The following is a 22,140-nucleotide window of genomic DNA, read 5'->3' on the forward strand; positions in this document are numbered from 1 at the left end:
AACTATTTGCCTATTACCAATAGCTCCCACTAAACCATGTCCCTCAACACAACATCCAGCCTTTCCTTGAACACCCCCAGGCTCGGTGACTCCACCACCTCCCTGGGCAGTCCATTCCAGTGCCTGACCACCCTTTCTGAAAAGTAATACTTCCTCATGTCCAGCCTGAATCTCCCCTGCCGTAGCTTGAAACCATTCCCCCTGGTCCTATCACTAATGACACGAGAGAAGAGGCCAACCCCCAGCTCACTACAACCTCCCTTCAGGAAGTTATAGAGAGCAATGAGGTCTCCCCTGAGCCTCCTCTTCTCCAGGCTGAACATTCCCAGCTCCTTCAGCCTCTCCTCATATGGCCTGTGTTCCAGACCCCTCACCAGCTTTGTTGCCCTCCTTTGAACACGTTCCAGGGCCTCAATATCTTTCTTGCAGTGAGGGGCCCAAAACTGGACACAGTACTCAAGGTGCGGCCTCACTAGTGTTGAATATAGGGGAACATATAACAAGCATTGATGAATGTCACTAAGTGCTATTTCTTTTGCAGGTGGGTATTTAGTTCCACCCCTTCGCTTCAGTGTTCCATCAGACTGCCCCTCTACTGCCATCTGTCACAGCAACAAAATGTAATGGAATATTGGTGGGAAGGTTCAACCTCTGCTGCCGCACCACCACCATCTGCCTCTGATGTTGTGGGCCAACACAACAAAATAGGAGGCATTACTTTCAGAGCAGCCCTGTTCAATAACAACAAATTCTAGGGATTTTAATTTTCAATTTGTAGTTAATTCCACTACACACCACTTGCTCAGCACTAGGTGTGCTAAGAGTATTGATCTTGATTCTGTATTTCTCTCACATGAAAATATGACTTAAGGTTTTTATTCAATGCAGTATGAACCTGCAATCTGCTGCTCTATGGTGTTTTACACTAACTGAACATTTCCATGGCACAAGTGGCTATGTGATATGCAGGAGAAAATACACTTTAAAGAGCTAGGATTTGGTTTATCACTCAATAGTTAACTCAGAAGACACCATTCTGTAAGGATTATAATAACAGTGAAGTTCTGTTGTCTAGCCAATACCTAAAAATATGTTTTTATACTTTGGATAAAACACCTTCCTTTTCAGTACACTAAGCAAAAGAAAAAGACTTTATTCTTGTTCAGTAAACATTATACTTAATATATCCAGAAATTTGTAAAAATAAGTTTGAGAGAAGTCATTCTAAAGCTGAGATCAATTACTTCTCTAAATATTTTGATGCATACCCACAGCAAGATTAGAAAATATGCTATGTGTGAGTTACCAAGGAAATTCTTGTTTTTTGAGGTTTTTTTTGAGGTTCCTCTTCTGCTTTGGATGTTCTGGCTGACATTGTATGGTAGGTTGACCTGCCTTGATAGACTGCCATACCAACCATTTCAGTCCTTTGTCTCAGTCACTGTCTTCACTGAGCTCAGTCACTTCTCTTCACTGAGACTCCTTCAGTTGTTTGTCCATTTTTCTCGGGCTAGTAGGAATCAAAATTGCCTTCACTAAAGCTTAAGAGAATTTTGGTTTTCTGTGGAGTTGTTTGATTGGCATAAGTCCATTCACACCATTCTCCATTCCTGACAAGAGCTAGAAGCAGACAACAATGTTTTGACGTTATTTTCCAATAAATTGAAAGGGAAGGAGATAAATAGATGCTCCTGACGCATCTGTATAGGTTTCCTGGAAAAATGAAAGAGCACCATAGGGTAGAGTATTGGTACTCCACTTAACTGGGGAACCTTGAAGCAGCTTTTACACACTGGAGTAGTTTGCAGTTGGACTCGGGTAGACCGTGGTGTTTTATTGTGGGAATACTTCATGTAAAGACACTGCTAGGTATTGCTCATCTATGCCTTTCTTTGGCAACCAGTCCTTTCACATAAGATGACCCAAAGGATGAAATTGCGTGTGTTAAGTTCCCTGAATATTTGTCTTAACAGGACAAATAGAAGCTCTTTAGGTAGAACTGTCTATTGAAGTACCAAATAATGTTCTGCTACTTGCTGGCTTTCATTTTGAAGACATTGTTGGGAGTACTCTAGAAAGATGTTAGACACTTTGGAATGCAGGAACCTGAAGGCAAGAAAAATGCAGTAGAATGCTTATGAGATCATTGAGATAGCATTTTTATCAACTATTTTGATTGAAGTGAAGCAAGTACAGAAGGCTGAAGTGTTTCTAAAACAAACGTCAAATTTTATATGTGGAGAAGTTGAATTTTTTGTAAAAAGGAAATCTTCAGTACTGTTGTTTGTACGTACGCTGGCATATTTTCTTACATACTTAGTTCACAAGAGCGTAGTGACCAGTATTCATTTTGGACAGGTCCAATTTCTTACTAGTGATTGAAATTATTGTGCTGATAAATCTTTGGGACAAGGCACATGTGATTTAGGATGAATTAACTGTTGTGTTCAACAATTCATTTCCCAGCTATGTCTCCGCCTCACACCTTCCTATTGGAGGTTCTGCTCTCCTGACCACCCTCAATCCGTTCTCTCCTTCCAGCCACTGCTATCTTCATCCTCCTTTACCTTTTGAGGAACCACAAACTCTTTACTGATACCCATTTTCACCTGCCAACTTCTGCGCTCTGATAGTTTGCTGCTGAGCATGATTAACACCCTTGGTAGGGGGAGATAGGGGAAGTATGGTAGTACTACCAGACTAAGTCAGCAAGAAAACAGAGTGGGATATGCCCACCAGAGATCAGGCATGTTATGTAAGGCAGGCTACGCTTATATTGTAATAGTACTTGTCCTTTTTGGCACAGCACAGATTTAAAATAGCAGCCCTTCTCTGTCCTTTCTTCTCAAGCTATTAATAAAAGCGTTAATGAGATACTGGCAACAGCCAGACTCCTTCATCAGCTTTTCTGAGCTCCCATTTTCAAATGCTGATTGAATTGCTTGGTTGTGGCTTTTTTTTCTCAAGTGTGTTGTGTGTTTTTCTGTTGTGGTTTTGTTTTGCTTGTTTGGTGGTTGTTTATTTTAATTATTTCTCTTACGTTCCATGTGGCTGACAGTCAGCTCACCTTGACTTGTTTCTGTTTTCAGGTGGGAGCGATGAGGGTATCAGTACCAGCTGTGGCAGTGTGGGGGAGAATTGCTCCCTCTCACAGCATCACTGCCATTATGATTACAGATGACCAGCAGACTATTGTTACAGGAAGTCAAGAGGGGCAAATATGTCTCTGGGATCTTTCATCAGAATTAAAGGTTTGTTTCTACCAAATTTATGAACTGAGGTTTTACCTTTTACAGTGGAATTCCCTAGGCTCTTGCTTTTAAATTAGTTATTAAAGATAAGTTTCCTATAATAAGCCATACATTGTGAAGCAAAGTTGTAGATGTTAAAGCACCTGTACAAGTGTAACCAATAATTTACAGACACCAGAAAAATTTTCATAGATGATTGCTGACTTATGGGTTATTTTGAGATTATGTGCTGTAATTGTTGTAAGTGAACATACAACTACTGCAGTTCTTACACTGTGAAATCTTTTTTCTTTAATACAGTGGTTGAGTATGGCCTGTCATTTCAAGATGAAATATTGTAATTATGATGTAATTAAACTGCAAAGCTACTGACAAGTTACTACTATTCTATTTCATGTCCATCTCTCTGAAAATAGAATGAAATCAAAGCAATTCCAAAATTTTATTCTGTGTTCTTAGTGATGGTTCTGTTCTTGGATTTTGCTGTGCCATTTCAGTTTGAACATGACACTTTAGTTTATGCTTTTATGCTGCTACTTTTTTCCTATTAAGATGATCTTTGCATGAGATGAAGCTCATCGTAGTCAGAGGTGTTACTTAAACGCACAGTATTAAATATATGCTTACGTGCTTTGTTATATCAATTCCCTGCTTCACTTGCCATTTCTCCTTTTGCAGCATAGTGTAGGCCAGAGAGGTTCTGTACTTTGCCTGCTGTATAACATTTGACACTCCAGAAATTTTTCAGGAGAGGTTTCCAGACTACAGTGGTTAAAGACTATAATTCCTATAGGCAGCATGCAAACTTGCATAATCTGTACTCATCTCTGTATATTTCAGAAACATAGCTGAAGAACATAAGAATATAAAGCAGATTGTCAATTACTGGTAATGTCTACAAGTAGGATTTACTAGCTTTTGATCTTCGTAGTTTATAAAGTGCTCTGTTTAAGTTAAACCGTTGTATTATTCTCCTAGATTTCATCTAAAGAAATTCTCTTTGGCCATACTGCTTCTGTAACTTGTTTGGCAAAGGCAAGAGAGTTTGAGAAACAGCCATATGTAGTGAGTGCTACTGAAAATGGGTAGGTAACTGAATACTCAATTTATTTTTCAAATCATGAAATGTAAATCAAACATAGATCAAATTCTGCATTTGGCAGAAAGTTTTTAAACCACTTTCTTGATTATAGAAAAAGAATAGCAATTATGATAATGACTATTTCTTGTATACAATAGGCTAACCAAGAATTCATCTCTTAAGCAATAGAAGAGCTTGGCAAATTCAGGTAACCAGTTAACACTCAGGAGAATGAGTTATTCAAGAGTCAGGCCCCATTCAGACGGAGGATAACAGACGGTGGAGGGAGGGATTGGGAGGTTCAGAATTTTAATATCATGATGACTTTTTTCTTCCTGAGTTTGATCTCAAGAATTGAATCAGGAAGGAAGCTCATGTACTTGATGCAGGTTGTGCTTGCTCAGTGACCACATCTGGAAGCACAGAAAAAAACAACTCTTGAATACAAGGTGTTAATGTTCTTTGTCTTTACTTAAATTGCATCAGCTGTCTTGGTATATGACCCTTGAGTTTCCTGATCTTTTCTTGTATGTTTGTTGTGATTTGGCACTCTACTTAAATCAAACTAATTTCTGCAGTACTGCCAGAGTAACATATGAGAGTTTTTATTTCTTGGTTATTTTATAATCCTTTGTGCTGGAATCTGAAGCCTATCTGTTGAAGATTTCAGCCTTTGAAAGCAGTTAGAGCTAGTTTTTTACTTCCTTAATGACTTTTCTTAAAAGACTTTGTCTTGAAGCTTGATGATATTCCTCATTCAACTTAGGTTCACCTTTTTCACTTAACAAGGCAGCTCTGTTAAAACCTCTTCCCATGATGAACACTTGTTGCCCTCTCCAGGCTACAATTTTTGTTGCCTTGAGGGTTCTACTTTCTCACTGAGAACATTGTTTATCCTTTCCATCCAGCTACTAGGATCTCTAACTCTCTCAAACTTCAGGTTGCAAGGAGAGGCTAACTGAGCAATGTGATTCGGGCGCTTTAATCAAACTATTTACCTCTGTCTGCCCAGTGGGACAATCTAAGCTTTTAGGATTCACCAGAAAACAAAGGTGGGAGAACTACAGAACCAGTTTTTGATTGCTCACTGATAATTCTGTTCAAGAGTTCAGAAGTGAACCAATCTTTCATCTTAATTCTGAAGCTCTCTCAGTGCAATATCATTTCCAGATCATATTGGAAGAAAAGGTACTATTTCTAAAAAAGCTGTGATAAAATGTGTTAAGAAACAAATGAGGTTTTTGCAATAGATGTGATACATACATTCATATTCTGAACGTTCTGTCATATAGGGCTTGCTTGGAATGAATATTGCTAGGTTTAAACAGTTTTCAATCTGCTTTAAATACTTACTTTGCAAACTAGAGCTATTGCTTGCTTAAATTCTATACTGAGTAAATGCAGAACATTTATTACTTATCCCTGGAAGGTTACAATATGAAGTTGAGAAGTACCAATAGGAAACCTCCTCTTTAGGAGATATGAAATTGAACTATTTTCTGGCTTGTGAGTCCTTCAATTCCCTGCTATTCATAAATTTTCACTCGTCCTGTGTCTGCCTGTGGAATGTGCTGTAGGACAGTATTATCAATGTGCTGCACCCCTTCTTCCTTTTTTATATGCAAAGTAAATTAAGTGCAGCGTACAGATGCTGAAGCTGTTTTCTGTTCTAATTTGTGTGTGCTTGTATGTATTATAGCAATTTCACTGAAGTGGTAAAATTCCATGTATTCTGATATAAACAAGAAGTAATTCACTGCCTTGAAATGATTACTGAAGACTAAAAGTTATTGTTTTTGCTCTATGAAATCTGACATAGTACGTATATAGATTGTACTCCTGCAAAAGTGAAAAAAAAAATTAAGTTAATGAGTAGATTAAAATACAGGTTACTAAGTATTTTTGATATATTAAAATATTTCCCCCTAATGTTTAAAACTCCTTGTATTAAAAATGCCTTTGAATGTAGTCTGGGAAATTGTGGATATAATTAAAATTTGAAGCAGAGATTATTATTTAATTGCTGAGCTATGACTACAAGCCAGGTAAAAATTCATTTATAACATTTAAATAGTTGTTTTTTTCTGTTGTACTCTAGTTCAGTAGCATGTTGACCAATGTTTCAGTGAGGAGGAAAGCTAGCTGATGAGACTTTCTAAAACAGCTCCTACATGTTATGCAGTAGAACTGACATTAGGGTTGCCGAGAGACTTCGGCAGCAGCCTCATGGTGGCACTGTTTCTTCTTCACTGAGAGCGTCAGTTCCTCCCTGGAGCTGAAGCCTGCAGCAGATGACAGCATTATGTGTTTCAAAACGTGTGGTTTAAGTTCAGTTGAATGAATCATTTTCAGGAGGATGTCGTTCCAACGAATGATAGTTATAGTGACGCTTTGACAAGCTATAATGGCAGTATACCTACAATTTGTTGTAGACCAGAGTTGGCCTTAAAGTCAGGTTTGCTGCGAGGTAGCAGGGTGTAATTACCAAAACAGAAAGCAACAGATACTGTATGTCATGCCCTGCTAATGACTGCAACGTTTTCATACCCAGTAATCTGTAACAAAAAGCCACATAAATGACCAGACTGCACTTAAGTACAGCACTAAAGAAAAACTTGCTGGCACAAAATTATTCCATCCAATTGAGTAGAAATGACAGAGAATAATATGAAGTTATCTTTGGCAGGGAGATGTGTGTTTGGAATGTCACTAGTGGACTGTGCATTGAGAAAACAAAGCTTCCTTATAGGCATACAGCAATCTATGTAAGTATAGAAACTTCTCATGAAATATCTCCCTTCATTACAAGAGGAGTTTTTCCTCTATTAATTTTATTTGTTTTTTTAATGCAGTTCTAAACATAGTTCATAGAAAATCGTTGCAATACTAGTTGTATGTTATTTTTCCTTTTAGATTCCTTCTGAGAAAATAAAAAATTTAAAAAATACCTTAATGATTAACCTCCAAGACTGCTCTGCCTCACTACCAAAAATGCTCTTTCACTCATTGCACAAATCAGGGGGTAGATTACTGTTGTGCTTGTTCTCACTGGCCAAACTGCTTTAAATCTTCAAATCATTTCAAGCATCTGCCTTGACTGGATAAGGTATATACCAAATATATACTGGAACTGGAATATGAGGGTGTTTAAAATGTGATTTAGAGCCTAACACATGGGTTTGATTCAGAGATGCTTTTATTTGTGGAAATACCGGCAAAAGAGCTCAGAACTCATATGTTAATTAAAATGATGATCTTCAGTGAAGAATTCTACCATGGAATTAAATTAAATTAAATTGATGGCAATCTGAGACTTCACTGAGTTCTCATGTGACTCTTAAACTATGGCCGAATCACAAAATAGAAACTATAGATGAATGGCTTCTTAACAATCTATTGTATTCATACGTGTACAAAAACAGTCAGCTGTTTTTCTACTTAGTATTTCTGTATGCGTGATAGAAAACATGGTTTTAGTGTTTAAGTACACATAATATTAATGCTCAATTATGTATTTGAAGTATGGTGCGATCTGTGTTGTGTATTGCTTTATTAAATTTTAATAGTTTTGGAGATCTTTCACAAAGAAGCAGGCAGATGTGACCTGGCTGATTATCTGCTGATTTGTGTGTTTCTGTGAAGAACAGAGGCAAAAGCTTAGTTCTTCTCCTTCAAGTAGGCAAATACTTTCAGAATAGTGTTACTTTTCTATTAAAAGTAGTGCAATTGTGACTAGATAATGACTTTTTTGGTCTATGATTTTAGCACAGTAAGATGGCAAAAGGACAATGTGAGCACCTAAGAACAAAACTTCCCTAAGAAAGAAAATTCTGTAGCTAGGACAAGAAACAATTCTTAAAATACAGTCTTCAAGTACTAGTAATTGTTTTGTTCTTTGGTATTGTTTGGCTGTGGGGTTTTTTTTGAGTGTTTTTATGCTTTTTTCTCTTTTTTGTTCTCCTGTGGCAAGTTCAAAAAGTACTTCACTTCATACAGAATGTTGTCTGGGAGTTGTAGTGCGTACTGTTTTAGCATCATTATTTAAAAACATTTTGGTTGCCATTATCTGGCTTAGTATGTTCCTTTTGTTCAGCATCAATAGTTCTAATATAAATGGCAGATGTCAAGCAGTTCAAACAATACTTCCAATTTGCAATGAAACTTAACACCAAGGTCAACTGCTAACCATTTGTGGGATCTTAAGAGAAGTGGGATCTTCTCATTAGAGGACTGATTGATTATATACACTGAGGACTATCCAATTATATATTTGAGTAACAGTTACAAATTCTTCCTGTTTCTGAGCATTTCTCCATCTGATTGTTCATTTCTGTGTACTTATCCTATTCCCAGTTATTTATGGAACCTTTATTTTCAGACTTGAATTAGTTAACTGATACTTTGAGAACTATCTAACCCAAACTGGAAATATAGAAAATATCCTTGAACATATAAAACACCTGGAAAAAAGATAGTCACTCTGCTCCCTGTTATCCAGCCCTTTGCTCTGTGTTCTTCCTTTCTTTATTTGATTTTTGAGAAATAATGGGTTTCTTGAACAGGAGGGCAATTAGTATTATACTGAAAATATCTTGTGGAGTAGAAATTCTTCCTGGAAAAGAATTGGAAATTCAATATGATTCCTCTGCATTTTTACCCAACTTATGCCCAGTCTTTGTCCTTCTTGATAAATGCAGTTTTATCAGATGTTTGGAGGAGATGAGCTCTCAGAAATCACTACCAAACTGTTTAGCAGTTTACAATGAAAATCAACATCTTTAGTGACTTCAGAAATCTTAGTTGCTAGACAGGGCAGATAGCAATTTCAGTATTAAGTCCCCTTTTTCTGAAATTAAACATCTATTAAGTTGTTATAAATGTATGTGGAACACTTGCAATTCTACCAAAGTTTTCTACTGTTTCATGTGTGTAATTCACTATATATTTTTAGTAATTCAGAGTGTTGAGTATGTTTCTGTGATATGCTTAATGTGAATGATGTGCATGCACATTTCCTGAGCTCGTTATGCTGACTCTCTTCTCTCCACTTGTACAGTATTACCATTGCTCATTCCGAATGATAGGTGAAGGCTGGCTTCTTTGTTTTGGAGAATATCAAGATGTTCTTATTATTGATGCTAAGACTTTGGATGTTCTGCACACTTTGTCTTCTCAGTCTTCTGATTGGATAAATTGTATGTGTATTGTTCGCTCCGCAAGAATTCAAGGTATGCAGCATAGATATTAGTACAGACCAATGAATTGAATGAAGAATTTCTGTATAACTTGTGGGATCTTACTAGAATAACAAATATTCAGTTGTGTTGTACAATGCACTTATACGTAAGACATTGTTTCATTGTTAGAACTTAAGGTGTCTATAATACCCTTGGTCATGTTTCATTCTTTGTTTCATAAAGAGAAAAACAAAGGACCTCTACGACTGTAAGCAGCTTGTTGTTTGGAGATGAGTACAAATTAATTTGGTAATATCAGGAAAATCATGGAACAGAACTGCTATTTTATCTTTGTTTGGAATATAGGTGATTGGACAAAATAATTATTCACTGTTTGCTTGCATGCTTTGTATTTCTAAGTGTGAATGAGCTGTTTCATATTTTGTTCAAACAGTGCCCTGTAGAATCCATCAGATTGAGTGCTATGTAGCACACCAGTGTCTATGCCAAGGTTTTTTTTTGTTTTTTTTTTTTTTTTGTTTTTTTTTAGGTGTGGTTTGGACTCTGTTTCAAACTGATTATCTTTTGTTATCTTTTCACAGAAGACTCACTGGTTGCCGTGTCTGTAACTGGAGTTCTTAAAGCATGGGACCTATCTTCATCTTTGACCAGCATACAGGTCAGTTTGTGAAATGACAACTGCAACAATAACATAAATGTAAAGATAACATCAAGTGAAGGTGCACTGACGCAGAATATGAATGAGTGAAGATCTTATGACTATGATTTAATCCAGATTGATTAATTTTGTCTGTTTTTGAAGGTGCTAGACTCTAAGTTTCTACAAAATCCTGAAAACTCATCCTCCTACTGCTACTTAGAATTAATTGGGCTATTGGCAAGTTTTTGCCATGGCATTGCAGTGTTCATATCTTTCCTTAGGCTATGAGCTCTTAAAAACCCACGCTTTGTACTCCGTCTTCATCTTTGTTACTTTTCTCAAAATGATTCTTTAGATTATATTTTTTAATATTTTTCACAGTACTTTCTTCACTTAGAAAATACTCTTGCTGTGTCAAGTGCTCAATTTGCCCATCTTCAGACTGCCTGTTTCTGTTGAATTTTGTCAGTATTCTCAGCAGCAGTCATTTGACTTGCACAGATGCTAAAAGTCAAAAATGGTGTTCTGGGTTGGAGTCAAACTCTGAGGACTAGTTTCGCAAGGAGATGAGAGCATTATAGCTAAGTACTAGGGATTGTCATCAAAGTGGCAAAAAGTCATCAATCTTCTCTTGGGCATCCATAATACATTACTGCCTTATTTGACAAACTGCAGAGCATGCCACTGCACAACTTGTTAATTGATAGGATCAGGCCCCTCAGGACAGTCTGTCAAGTTTGATACTGTACAAGTGTTCACATGATATGTTTTTGACTGTTCCGCAATGTTTTGGGTCTTCCTTCTAACATTCCCAGGGGAAAAAAATACTGTTACACTGTAGAAATTCTGGGGACTGTACAAACTGATCAGCACATATCACCATACCATGTGCTTCCTTTATTTTACTGCCTGGGACTTTCTTTGTAAGAGAGGAGAGCGGAGTTGGTAAAAATCAAGTTATTGCAGATGCTTAGAGAACAGAATTTTAACAAATATTGTTGGATTGAATTAATATCAATATGAGGTGAAATGAAAGAATGGTTTGCCCTCTTACTGTGCAATGATTCTGTAACCTGCATACCCCTTTTCAGGGAAGTTACGGTGCCAGCAGTTATCTTTCAAAGCAGAAAATGTAATTTTTCAATCATTTAATCAATAATTAAAGTAACTCCAGTATAATCATAGATGAAGATCTGAGCCATGCAGAATGTAATTTATTTATACAGTGCTTGTGAACTCTGTCTTCCAGTCTTGTAATTAGGAAATATATGTTGTTTTACGTGATTTTTCAATAGTTTCTTTCTATTCTAAAAGTGAAAGTTAAGCTGTCTGGAATAAATCACAGCTCTTTTTTTTCCTTCTCTGCTCAAAGGAGAGGCAAAATGTGTGTGAAAAGGAGTCCAAGTCTCTGGACTGTATGAACTGCCGAGCAATACGGTTTTGCACTTACACAGAAAGGCTCCTTCTGGTTGTGTCTTCCATATGCTGGCAGGTATGCTGTTGAGCATTATATTTGTTTGATTGTTAAGAACCTTGAAAAGCTGATGTAATCAATTCTGACATGTAAATGCTTCCCTTAAAATTAGTGCTTGCTAATTGTCAGATGTGTGCTCTCATCCCTTCAGTTATCTTAACTGTTTTACTGAGGTTTTCATTTTAAGTATTCCTGCTTTAAAAGGTTGATATTAAATCGGCTCTGTAGGAAGGGGATTATTTTCAGTATCCCCCAGTTTTAGAGCATTGGGTGCATTACAGCACACTCTGTGGTACATTAAAGATCAAACTGGTGTTGTGACATTTTTCTGAAGGTGATTTTGGAGTATTAATGTCTGATTCAGGTGCCTCTGGAGGTGTGGAAAGCTGCAGTTCATAGAGCTGAGTCAGCTTTGTCTAACGCTTTCGTAGGGTATTCTTGAGTTTCCTCTTGGGCTATTTTGGAAAAAAAAAAAGCTACATAAAAGCACTGATAATTTTCTTGTACAGAATGGGCAGGTTTTGCATGGAAAAATAGAGTAATATCCTGTTTATAAACTTGTGATGCTTTTCACAAAATGCATGTTTCTTATAGTGTTTGTGTACTTATCTATATGGCTGCTTCAAACAGCAGATTATACGCAAGTGGCTTATTTTAAACTTCTGTTTAAATAAATATATACCTCTCAAGGAAAAGATGATGATGATATTACTGCTTAAATAGAAGGTTATGCAGCACGTGCCGTGAGAGAGACTCACATGTATCCTTAGTGACTCAACTCACTTCTATAGTTATGAAAACATTGAACAAATAATCTAAAAGTCCTGTGCTCCATATAAATCATAATAATTCTCATTCTGAAAGTTTTCCCCATGCCATTGGAGTAAGTTGTAGAATGTGGCTAAGAAAACTCTTTTCAAGACTACTAGGAACATAGACAAAGACCATATCTTGCGTTGCCATGTGTTTGTTTAAGACGGGGAGGCCAAAGGTAATAAGCTACTATTTTATTTCTAGTCTTCAAAACAGAAAAGCTACAAGAACTCTCCCAAGTAAATCTCCTCACTTTCAATTAATTTGTGGAAAAAAAAAAATTGTTGTTCAACAAACAAAGAAAAATCTGTTCTCCTAAAATCTGCCGAGATCAGCAGATTATTGGTTAAAGAATACATAAAGAATAAGAACAGAAGCATTAACTGCATGTATCAATCTTCAATGTTATGTACTAAATTCATTGCTTCTACCCAACAGTCCAGTAAACATTAATAATGAACGCAAAGCAAAACAAACTAAACTCTATCTAAAATCCTCTAACATAACAGAAGCCCTCAATGTTTTTTGCTTTTTTGTTTTTTCAGTTTATCTTTCTGTTGTATGGTTTGATTCTGACATTATGCTAGTGTAAAGTTATAAATATTGCTTTGGCTTTAAAAGAGGTAGTCGAACTACAGAGTCAAGATAATGTTCTTTTTATTGATCCTTTGCCTAAAACTAGCTTGAATGAATCTGATTGTGTCAATATTGTTTGTTTGTGTTTCACTCTTTTTTGGGACTTAGGTCTATGATTACTGTGATTTCTCTTTGCTGTGTACTGAGTTCTGTAAGAGTGGTCAGTGCTTTGCTGGTGGAGAAGTACTAGCAGCTTACAGGCTTATCATCTGGACAGAAGATGGTTACAGTTACATCTACCAGCTGCTAAACAGGTGGGCTCAAATGGGAAATTCACACAAAAAGTTCAGGTACAGGATGAACTTTGGGAGGTTTATTATGGAAAATCTCTGCATGTTGCAAGTGATCAAAAACCAGAACAAAAACACTTTGGCACTCAAAGATTTGCCCTGAATTTGACAGCTCTCAGTCTTTGTTTGACACAGCAGGGGACACAGGAATAAGATTAGCCATGTAGAACTTGGGCAGCTGGCGCTGTGATTTCACAAAGTCGCTTGTAATTGCTTGGTAACTTTTAATTTAACTTGCGGATCTTAGATGTTGCTGTTCTCCTTCCTTTAAAAAAAGAAAAAAGAAAAAAAGGCTTTCTAAATCTTTTCTTTCTGAATTATGCAGTGGACTTTCCAAAAGCACATATCCTGCAGATGCGAAGGTGCTGAAAGAAACTGTTTATCCTCATTTACTCTGCTTTACTGATGTGAAGGAAAATAAGGTAAATTCATAAAGATTTACAGTGAGATTCAAAAGCCGCTTCAATGTATGTTTGTAATTTCCAAAATTGCAACAAAGATTTAAGTGCTGTAAGTGTGGGTTTTTGACTTAAACTGCAAGGAAGACGTTTCTTCATATGAATGTGTTTACTTATAAAGTTGGAGATGTTCGCAGTGTTGTCTTTAATTCTGGCTTATTTAATTTTTTCTCAGAAATCCTGCATTTTCAGCTACAGGTGTTTCCTGCTTTTTAATAAAGAAGCAGAGGTTTTCTTTAAGTTAAAAGCACTCTAAAATAGCTTTAGAACCTTTTACTCTCACATCTGCTTTAAAAAAAAAAAAGCAAGCAAAGAAAACCAGGTTATTTAATTCCTGTTGTAGTAAGAAATGCATACATGTTTCAGTGTATGCCTGTCCTGACTTGAACGGTTTTGAGTCAGTGACATCTTATACAGATTACTGTTATATCAAGCCTTCGTAGTCATCATCATACATTTAACTCTTACAGTGTGGGGAAACTGACAGAACTTACAGTGAATGAAGTTAAACAGGTTTTTAAGCAGTTTATGTAGATCTCAAATAGATACCTATTTTTCACTTGTTCCTGGCCAGAGACACTCTCAAATATGTAGGCTTTTTCTAGTGAGCTTTTGTTTTTGTTGGCAGCCAGAGACTCTAAGAAACTGTTTTTGTTGCGTGCAGAAGTGGGATAACCGCTGAAGGATGCCAAAAGGTCAGATACCTTTCGGTAAAAAGAAATAGCCAAAATACATGGTTCAGTAATGCTAGGGTGTTACAGAAGGAAGCTCATATTTTTCCTTCCCCCAAATATGTGCATTTTTTAATAATGTCTGCTGCCATTTTCTAATATTTTTCCTCAAATATTTACCACTTAAATAATTTTTATAGTGGATTTGTTTTACAGGACACAGCTCCTTTGGTGACAGTCTGTTTTCATCTCTTTAGATTGTAACCTGAGTTACATAACGAGTTGCTTATTGTGAAATTTACTCCCAAACTGCGATGTTGTATATAAAACGCATCCTGCTTATGGGGATGTTATTAAAATGTCTTCAAGGAGCATACAGCCTAGCTGTGTTGACACTATTAATTAAAGCTTCTCTTTAGAGGAAAACTGTGCTGATGACTGTTCAATCCATGCTACTCAGCATGCATTTTTTTCTGGCTTGTTTTTTGGCAAGTCTCTTTGTGTCTGAAATGCAGCATCTGTGCTCCTGCATGCATCTTTCAGTTCAATTTCAGCCAGAAGGAGTCTTGATGTGGTACTCCAGGATGACTTCAAAACACAAAAAAGCAGCACTAATTTCCAAAGTACACTCCTGCTCTAAGTTAAAATGTCTCACAGGAAATACACCTGGAGTTTCCTATTTTCTTATTTTCTGGAAGTGTGTATTGTTTCGTTTTTGATATTTCCAATGTCTTCTGATCTCAAACTTGGCATTTGAAATTAATTATTGCATTATTTTATCACCTCTTCCACATCAGGAGTTCGACTTACTGTTATTTTTGGCAGAGTTTCCCTTTTGTCATGGGCTTTATGAATGAAAGAAAGGAGCCTTTCTATAAGATTCTTTTTTCCGGTGAAGCTTCAGGAAGAATCACTTTGTGGCATGTTCCTGATGTTCCTGCATCTACATTTGATGGTTCACCAAAAGGTTTGGTAACTCTGTGCTCTCAGTGCAAACTCTTTAGTTATGTCTGCAAATCATGAAAACTTGTGAAAATTCTTAAAGGTAAAAATTGCTGTTTATCCATCCGCTGTGTGGTGATTCTCTGTAGGCAGCAGCAACACACGGACAGGGAGTGTCCAGTAACTGACACTTCTGTTTCATGTGGTCGGATGAATATTCTATTTCTTTTCAATCTGCTCATAAGCACATATTTACCAAATGTCATGGAAATTTGCTTATTTGATCCTGCTTACGGTGTTCATAGACAGGTATATTTAAAGTATTTTAGTGAGATGATGTAACATGTTGGAGTGACAACCATTAACTCCAACCTAAAAGTGCAGGAGGGATAAGTTTAGAAGTGGTTGCGAGATGAAAAATACATTTTGGTTTTCTTTTGAATTTAAACAAATAATGTTCCTGCCTTTTTCTCCCCACACTCTAGAAATCCCAATTTCAACAACATGGACTCTTCAAGATAATTTCAATAAAGCCCATTCAGTGTCAGAGGGCATTATAGATCATCTCTGTGAGTCTAAAGATGGAATTGAAAATGCAGTTGTGACTTCCTCTGTGTACATACCCGGTCTGGATAAGCTTGTGTGTGGATGTGAAAATGGGGAAATTTTCATAACGCTAGGTCTAGAAACTGCAAGAGCAAGATTTCTAGGAAATGCATCTTTGAAAGGTAAGTATTAACAATTTTGCTTAACTATCTGAATGATGCATGGAAGACTTCATGTTTCTAACATTCCCTTCAGTCATCCCTTTAAACATTCGATGAAAGTGGAGGTGAGGCTCAGGATCTGAATGAGGAAAATAGATTATGATAGTCTTTGCAGCCTCCCTGTAGGTGACTTATCAAATCACTACCCGACGACTTGGTACTGCTAGTCCTATGATGGATGTGGGGATTGGAGTCAACTGGAATTAGAGTTGTGGGATATCATAGAGGCAGCAGTCATCTTTGTCATTTTCCCTCTGAAAGATAATTCCACTTCAGAAATAAAAAAAAAAGATGCTTTCTGGTGGATGAAGGTCTGAATGTACACCTTTGCTCTCCTTTTTTAGAGAGAATGTGTCCAAGATTGTTTAATTCATATAGGAAGTTACCTTTCTTAAAACTCTATAGATAAAAATTTAGCTGTAATTAGTCTTCTGAACCTCTTGATTGTTTTATGAAATGTATTGTCAAATATGGAACTTCTACTTTTAAAGAAGATAAATAACTTAATTGTTGTTTCAGGTAATCTACCTCATAAAGTTTTGAATGGTCATAGTAGCAGAGTGACATGTTTACTTTATCCACATGGTAATTCAGTAAGGTTTGATCCCAGCTGGCTGTTATCAGGGGGCCAGGATTCTACTGTGATCTGCTGGGATATATTTACTGGAAAAATCTTGCACCGATTTAGTCTGCAATCTGGTCCAGTGACAGAGCTATTGAGATCTCCAGACAACTGCAAAGTAAGTATACTTATAATAATAAATAATTTATAATAAATACACGTGCTTCTGCCCTGCGGCACTTGATCTTTGATTTGCAGTTGTTACTCACTTAATTGTTTTGTTTGAAAGCTGCTTTTAACTTCAGGATGTTGATTTTGTTAATTTATAATTTCAGTGGTACAGAAAAATGCTAAAATGGTGATGGATTTAATTCTTCTTAACAGTCTATTCATCCTTTTTCACATCATGATTGTAAAATTGTATTTCAATCTGACAAATCTTTGTAAATGGTATGTATTTAAATACTTCACAAAGGGCTAGTTCAAGGTCTTAATGCTTGTAAGGCTCTTAAGCAATTTTTCTGGCATCTAGATAAACTGTATTTACCTACTTGGATGATGATCCAGTTCATTTATGGGGCTGATATTTTCCATCAGGTAAATTCCTTCATATCACCAAAAATTACTATGGGAACGACAGAATCACAGGGGTTAGAAGGGACCTCAAGAAACCATCAAGTCCAAATCCCTTGCTAAGGCAGGTACCTTACCATAGTACTCGCAGGTGGGCATCCAGACAAGTCTTGAATAGCTCCATACGAGGTAGACTCTACAGCCTCTCTGGGCGACACCTTTTAGTGCTCTGTCACCCTGAACGTAAAGATGTTCTTCTGCATGGTAGTACAGAACTTCCCATGTTCAACTTTGACTGCTTTTACAGGCCAAGTACTGGTGTTTAAACTATTCTTACATTTGAAAAATCAAAAGAGGATCTAGGGATCTGTTTTACAGCTTGCCTGCTAAAAATGACTTGGAGATGTAGTCTGAAATTAAGCATTTTCCAATATTAGTATGTTCTGGGAAATAAATGACTAAATAACTTCCAGGCTTATGACAATTATATCATGACTTTTGATGCAGTATTGATAACAAAACTCTTCTGTTTTGCAGTTGCAGTATCATAGTGTAGTGTGCTGTGTGTGTAGTGATCACTCAGTAGCAGTTCTACACCTTCAGAAGAAAGTTTGTCTCTTACATGCCAGAAAGCATCTGTTTCCTGTGAAGAAGATAAAATTTGACCCCATTGGAAATCTGCTAATTGTTGGGTGTGAAGATGATTCTGTTTATGTTTGGGAAATTGAAACAGGTAATATCAGGTTATTTGTTCACTTGAAGTTTTGTCTGTGAAGCTTATGAACATCTTAGATTAATTAGGGAGGTTAAAATTTCTATATTGTTCAAGGTATGTCACTAATATAATAGCTTATCTATAACTCGTTATATAGAAATTTAAGTCAGATTCTGATGACTGAATGATTAGCTGGTATTGCAGTGAACTGAACTCAGCAGTCATTCATAAATGCAAGCATTTTTAATAGAGATTATGGTGTTTGAAGATGCTAACAGCCTCTAACTGTTCCATCTAAATTTTTTTCCTCTTCTAAAATTGATGGTGAAAACAATATGTAATTTAGGTGGGAGAAATTGTGAAGTAGAATGTTTTCCTTGTTTAATACGCAACTAAGAAGGGCGCTTCAAAATCCTGTGAATAAGCTGTATATAAAAACTTGAGTCTGAGATGTCCCTAAAGGTCATTTAAACTTCATTGAAGATTCAGTTGCATTTAAAACTGTAGTAGAGCTTGGCAGATGTGACAAAGAACCATGGAACTTTTATTGTTTCCTTATTAATCTGTCCTTATCATTGCTATCATTTTAACTTGTTCTGCATCAGTTATTCTGTATCACATTTCTATCCTATACAATGACTAAAGCAGCCCAAGAAGTTAAAATGCTTCAAGGGAGATGATTATATGCCAGTTGCAATTTTATTCCAGTGTGATTAGGTAATATCATACAAAAGTGCAGTGAATAATTTGTAAATCAGTGGGACTTAGTACCATAGCATTGTACTGGTACCAAGAATGCAAAAAGCAGTATGCATTGAATTCTCTCTCCTTTAGCCATGAAAATGATGCTCATCTGACAGGAAGTAAAATGGATGCTCACATATTACATATTCTAAATGGGTCAATTAAAAGTATGTTAAATTACTCTTTCTGTTTCTTGTTGCCACTGGCTGGAATGAGGGTTGCAATCACTACTTTTAAAGAATGTGTGGAGCATAAGGGATGCAGTTATTTGCTGCAGAAGCCTGTATCAACTTTCTTTTCTATTCCACTTCTGCACTGGTAGCTGAAAAATGTCATCTAAGCCAACCAGGATATACTTGCTTTAACGTAAATTAAATCTTTATTATGGGAGAACTTGAGAGGTCGTAGCATTGATCCTTGAAATTGGCCTGACCTAGATCAAGAACCGTATAGATACTTCAGTGTCACCCAGGCAGACAGAGTATTGTTTAGATGTATGAGAATGGTGTATCAAACAAACTCAGAAGCAAAGCCTTTGAATACAGTTTTCGTCTGTCAGTATTTGAACAGACAGATGTGCATGTACCACTTGCAGAATTGTTTACCTGTGAGTTCCCAGATAGTTGGAGAGTACACTTAGCAATAGCCTTGTGCTCAAATTCCATCGTGGATTTGAACATGGAATAGTTTTAGTAGTTCCTGTTGTCAAAAAGTAGTTTGGTTCTTTTTCTTCCTCTTCTGAGTGTGCAGTTTCATGACTGAGGCTTTGCCTCTAAATGGAAGTCAGCAGAGGACCCAATTTTTGTGTCAGCCTCATACATCACTGTTTGCATTTTAAAAAAAAAATACTGAATGCTGTTACTGTACTGGAGATAATGGATAACTGGGAAAACGGCCAATCTGCTTATAATTTGGGGATGTGAAATAAGGAATCTCTATGAATATTTCAGTATTTACATTGCTGTAGAGTCAGCAGTAACTCTGAATTTGACAAAAGACTTCACAAAAATTCAGGGACTCTTAGTACCTGATAGTTGTTCAGCTATACCACTTTAGCTTCAGAGCTGTCCTATCAGGTAATTAAGAAAACAAATCCTTAAGCAAAAGAAAGCCTTTATTATATATTACAGTTTATCTTCCAAATTTCAGTGAGATACTGATGGCTGATACTTTTTTCAAAAAGTATTCTGAAGTTAAATTTAAGGCTCTTCTTAGCAAGTGTACTTTTGTTTCTCTTATGAGGTGGGAAAAACAGTCATACAGATTAAAATCTAACCCAGCATTTGTGTGCAGCCTGTATCCATCTCTTTGTTAGCCTGTCAAAGATTTTATTTTTGCCTCATAAATGATAAACAATCTGAGTACGATGGGTTGCCTATATTATTCCAAATAGTCATTTGAGGATGGCTTATGTTGAAACGCATTAAATGACAGAATGACAGAATCACAGAATGGACAGGGTTGGAAGGGACCTCAAGGATCGTGAATCTCCACATGCAGAGCCACCAACCTCCCCATTTAATGCTAGATCAGGCTGCCCAGGGCCCCATCCAATCTGGCCTTGAACACCTCCAGGGATGGGGCATCCACAACTTCTCTGGGCAGCTGTTCCAGCACTTCACCCTCACATCCAACCTAAATCTTCCCTCTCTCAACTTAAAACCATTTCCCCTTGTTCTGCAGTTACCAACCCTTTCAAAGAGTTGATTTCCCCTCCTCTCTGTAGGCTCCCTTTAGGTACTGAAAGGCTGTAGTGAGGTCACCCCGCAGCCTTCTTTTCTCCAGGCTGAACAAGCCCGGCTCCCTCAGCCTGTCTTCAGGGGAGCTGCTCCAGTCCCCTGGTCCTCTTTGTGGCTCTCCTCTGGACCCTCTTCAACAGCTCCCTGTCTTTTCTGTACTGCAGGCTCCACACTTGGACGCAGTGCTGCAGATAGGGCCTCACAAGAGCAGAGTAGAGGGGGACAATCACCTCTCTGTCCCTGCTGGCCACCGCTCTTCTGATAGAGCCCAACAAGGTTATAGTTAATTTCAATTGGAATTCATCTGAACTAGGGACATCCATTTATGCTTATAAATATAAGCTAGTAACTAGCAGCTAGTAGTTTAGGCTGTGTCTTTAATGTTTAAGAGAAATTAGGAATAAGTAGAAGGGCTTATCTTTTCTCCATTGACTGCAAGGAGAGCATGAAGAAGAGGGAGTGAAAACAAATTACTTGCTGCTACTATTACAAGTCCCCAGTAAGATGAACTGAATCTCATTTTAAGTACTTTTGATTTACTCAATGAAGTGAAATTATGGTAAGTTTAAATGTTGCTGCTGAACGTGCGTGTGGTTAGTGATATGGAAAATGAAATAGATGCTATGAACTAGTATTTGTGTAGGCAAACATTTTGCCTACATTTTAATATATGGATATGGTAAGTTCCCATTAAAGTAGAATATTTTCCATGACAATAAATATTGATCTAATAATACATATGGAATATTAATATAGCATGTGCACAGGGTATGTTCCAAACTTGTGTGCTGGAAGATGAATGTGAAAATCAATAACAAATTTTGTTCTAATTAAAGTGTAAAATATTTCTTCCAATAGCCACCACTTGAAGTCCACTTCAATAAGGAAATTAGCTGTAATCTATATTGCTCTTATGTTTTTCTGAGGAGTTGATATATTTGAGATTTTTTTAAAAAGGTAATTGGTATAAGATGTAACAACAGGATCATATTTTCTTTCTTGGTTAAAAAAAAATCATGTGGAAACCTGCCAATGGAGCTACATCTTTGTCTAATACACACTGAGAGCAAGGAAATAGTAGATAGACTTAAAAGAGGGATCTTCTTTGTTTTGAGGTAGCAAAGCAATCCTCATTTATCGGAGGTACGTTTAGTTTTGACTTGGATGTGATTTTTTTCATCATTCTTGCAAAATGTAACTTCTAGTAATTTACTATATTTTATTCTGTCTTGGAAGTGTTGCTTTATTTTATTGTTCAACTATGTGGTTACTGTGAGTTTAAGACAGAACAAGATAGTTAAATCAGACCTTTTGTTCTGTTATTATTGCTATAGAGCAAGACTTTCTGTTAATGGCAATTATGATTTTTTTACTAGCTTGCTTTTACTAGTTGCTTGAAATATGGGCTGTTGGGAAATAAAATTTGTAACGTAATGCTTGACTATTTTGTTTATGACTAACTTTACATCTGAAACTGTTTATGGATCTGTTATCTTTTGTGCAATATTCTGTACCATGTACATGCAGGGCAATTTTATTAAAAAGAGAGAAGCAAATAGCCCTCACTTTTTACATTAAAACAAATT

At 36.7% G+C, this 22,140-nt stretch overlaps 1 protein-coding gene across 1 annotated transcript in view; it reads left to right on the forward strand.

Moving 5' to 3' along the window:
* Positions 1-2,684: 2,684 nt before the first annotated feature.
* The window catches only part of WDR72 (WD repeat domain 72), a 96,717-nt gene continuing 77,261 nt past the window's right edge, over positions 2,685-22,140 (forward strand). The window contains exons 1-13 of the mRNA XM_042876035.1: positions 2,685-2,755; positions 3,090-3,251; positions 4,230-4,336; positions 7,019-7,097; positions 9,389-9,560; positions 10,112-10,188; positions 11,543-11,662; positions 13,202-13,347; positions 13,709-13,805; positions 15,338-15,479; positions 15,940-16,182; positions 16,741-16,961; positions 17,894-18,089. Of these exons, the coding sequence (XP_042731969.1) occupies positions 2,729-2,755; positions 3,090-3,251; positions 4,230-4,336; positions 7,019-7,097; positions 9,389-9,560; positions 10,112-10,188; positions 11,543-11,662; positions 13,202-13,347; positions 13,709-13,805; positions 15,338-15,479; positions 15,940-16,182; positions 16,741-16,961; positions 17,894-18,089 (1,789 nt within the window). The 5' untranslated portion in view covers positions 2,685-2,728. The remainder of the gene's footprint in view (positions 2,756-3,089; positions 3,252-4,229; positions 4,337-7,018; positions 7,098-9,388; positions 9,561-10,111; positions 10,189-11,542; positions 11,663-13,201; positions 13,348-13,708; positions 13,806-15,337; positions 15,480-15,939; positions 16,183-16,740; positions 16,962-17,893; positions 18,090-22,140) is intronic.

The sequence above is a fragment of the Lagopus leucura genome, unplaced genomic scaffold (assembly GCF_019238085.1).
Source record: "Lagopus leucura isolate 7727_CA_CO unplaced genomic scaffold, USGS_WTPT01 Super-Scaffold_100015, whole genome shotgun sequence".
NCBI lineage: Eukaryota > Metazoa > Chordata > Aves > Galliformes > Phasianidae > Lagopus > Lagopus leucura.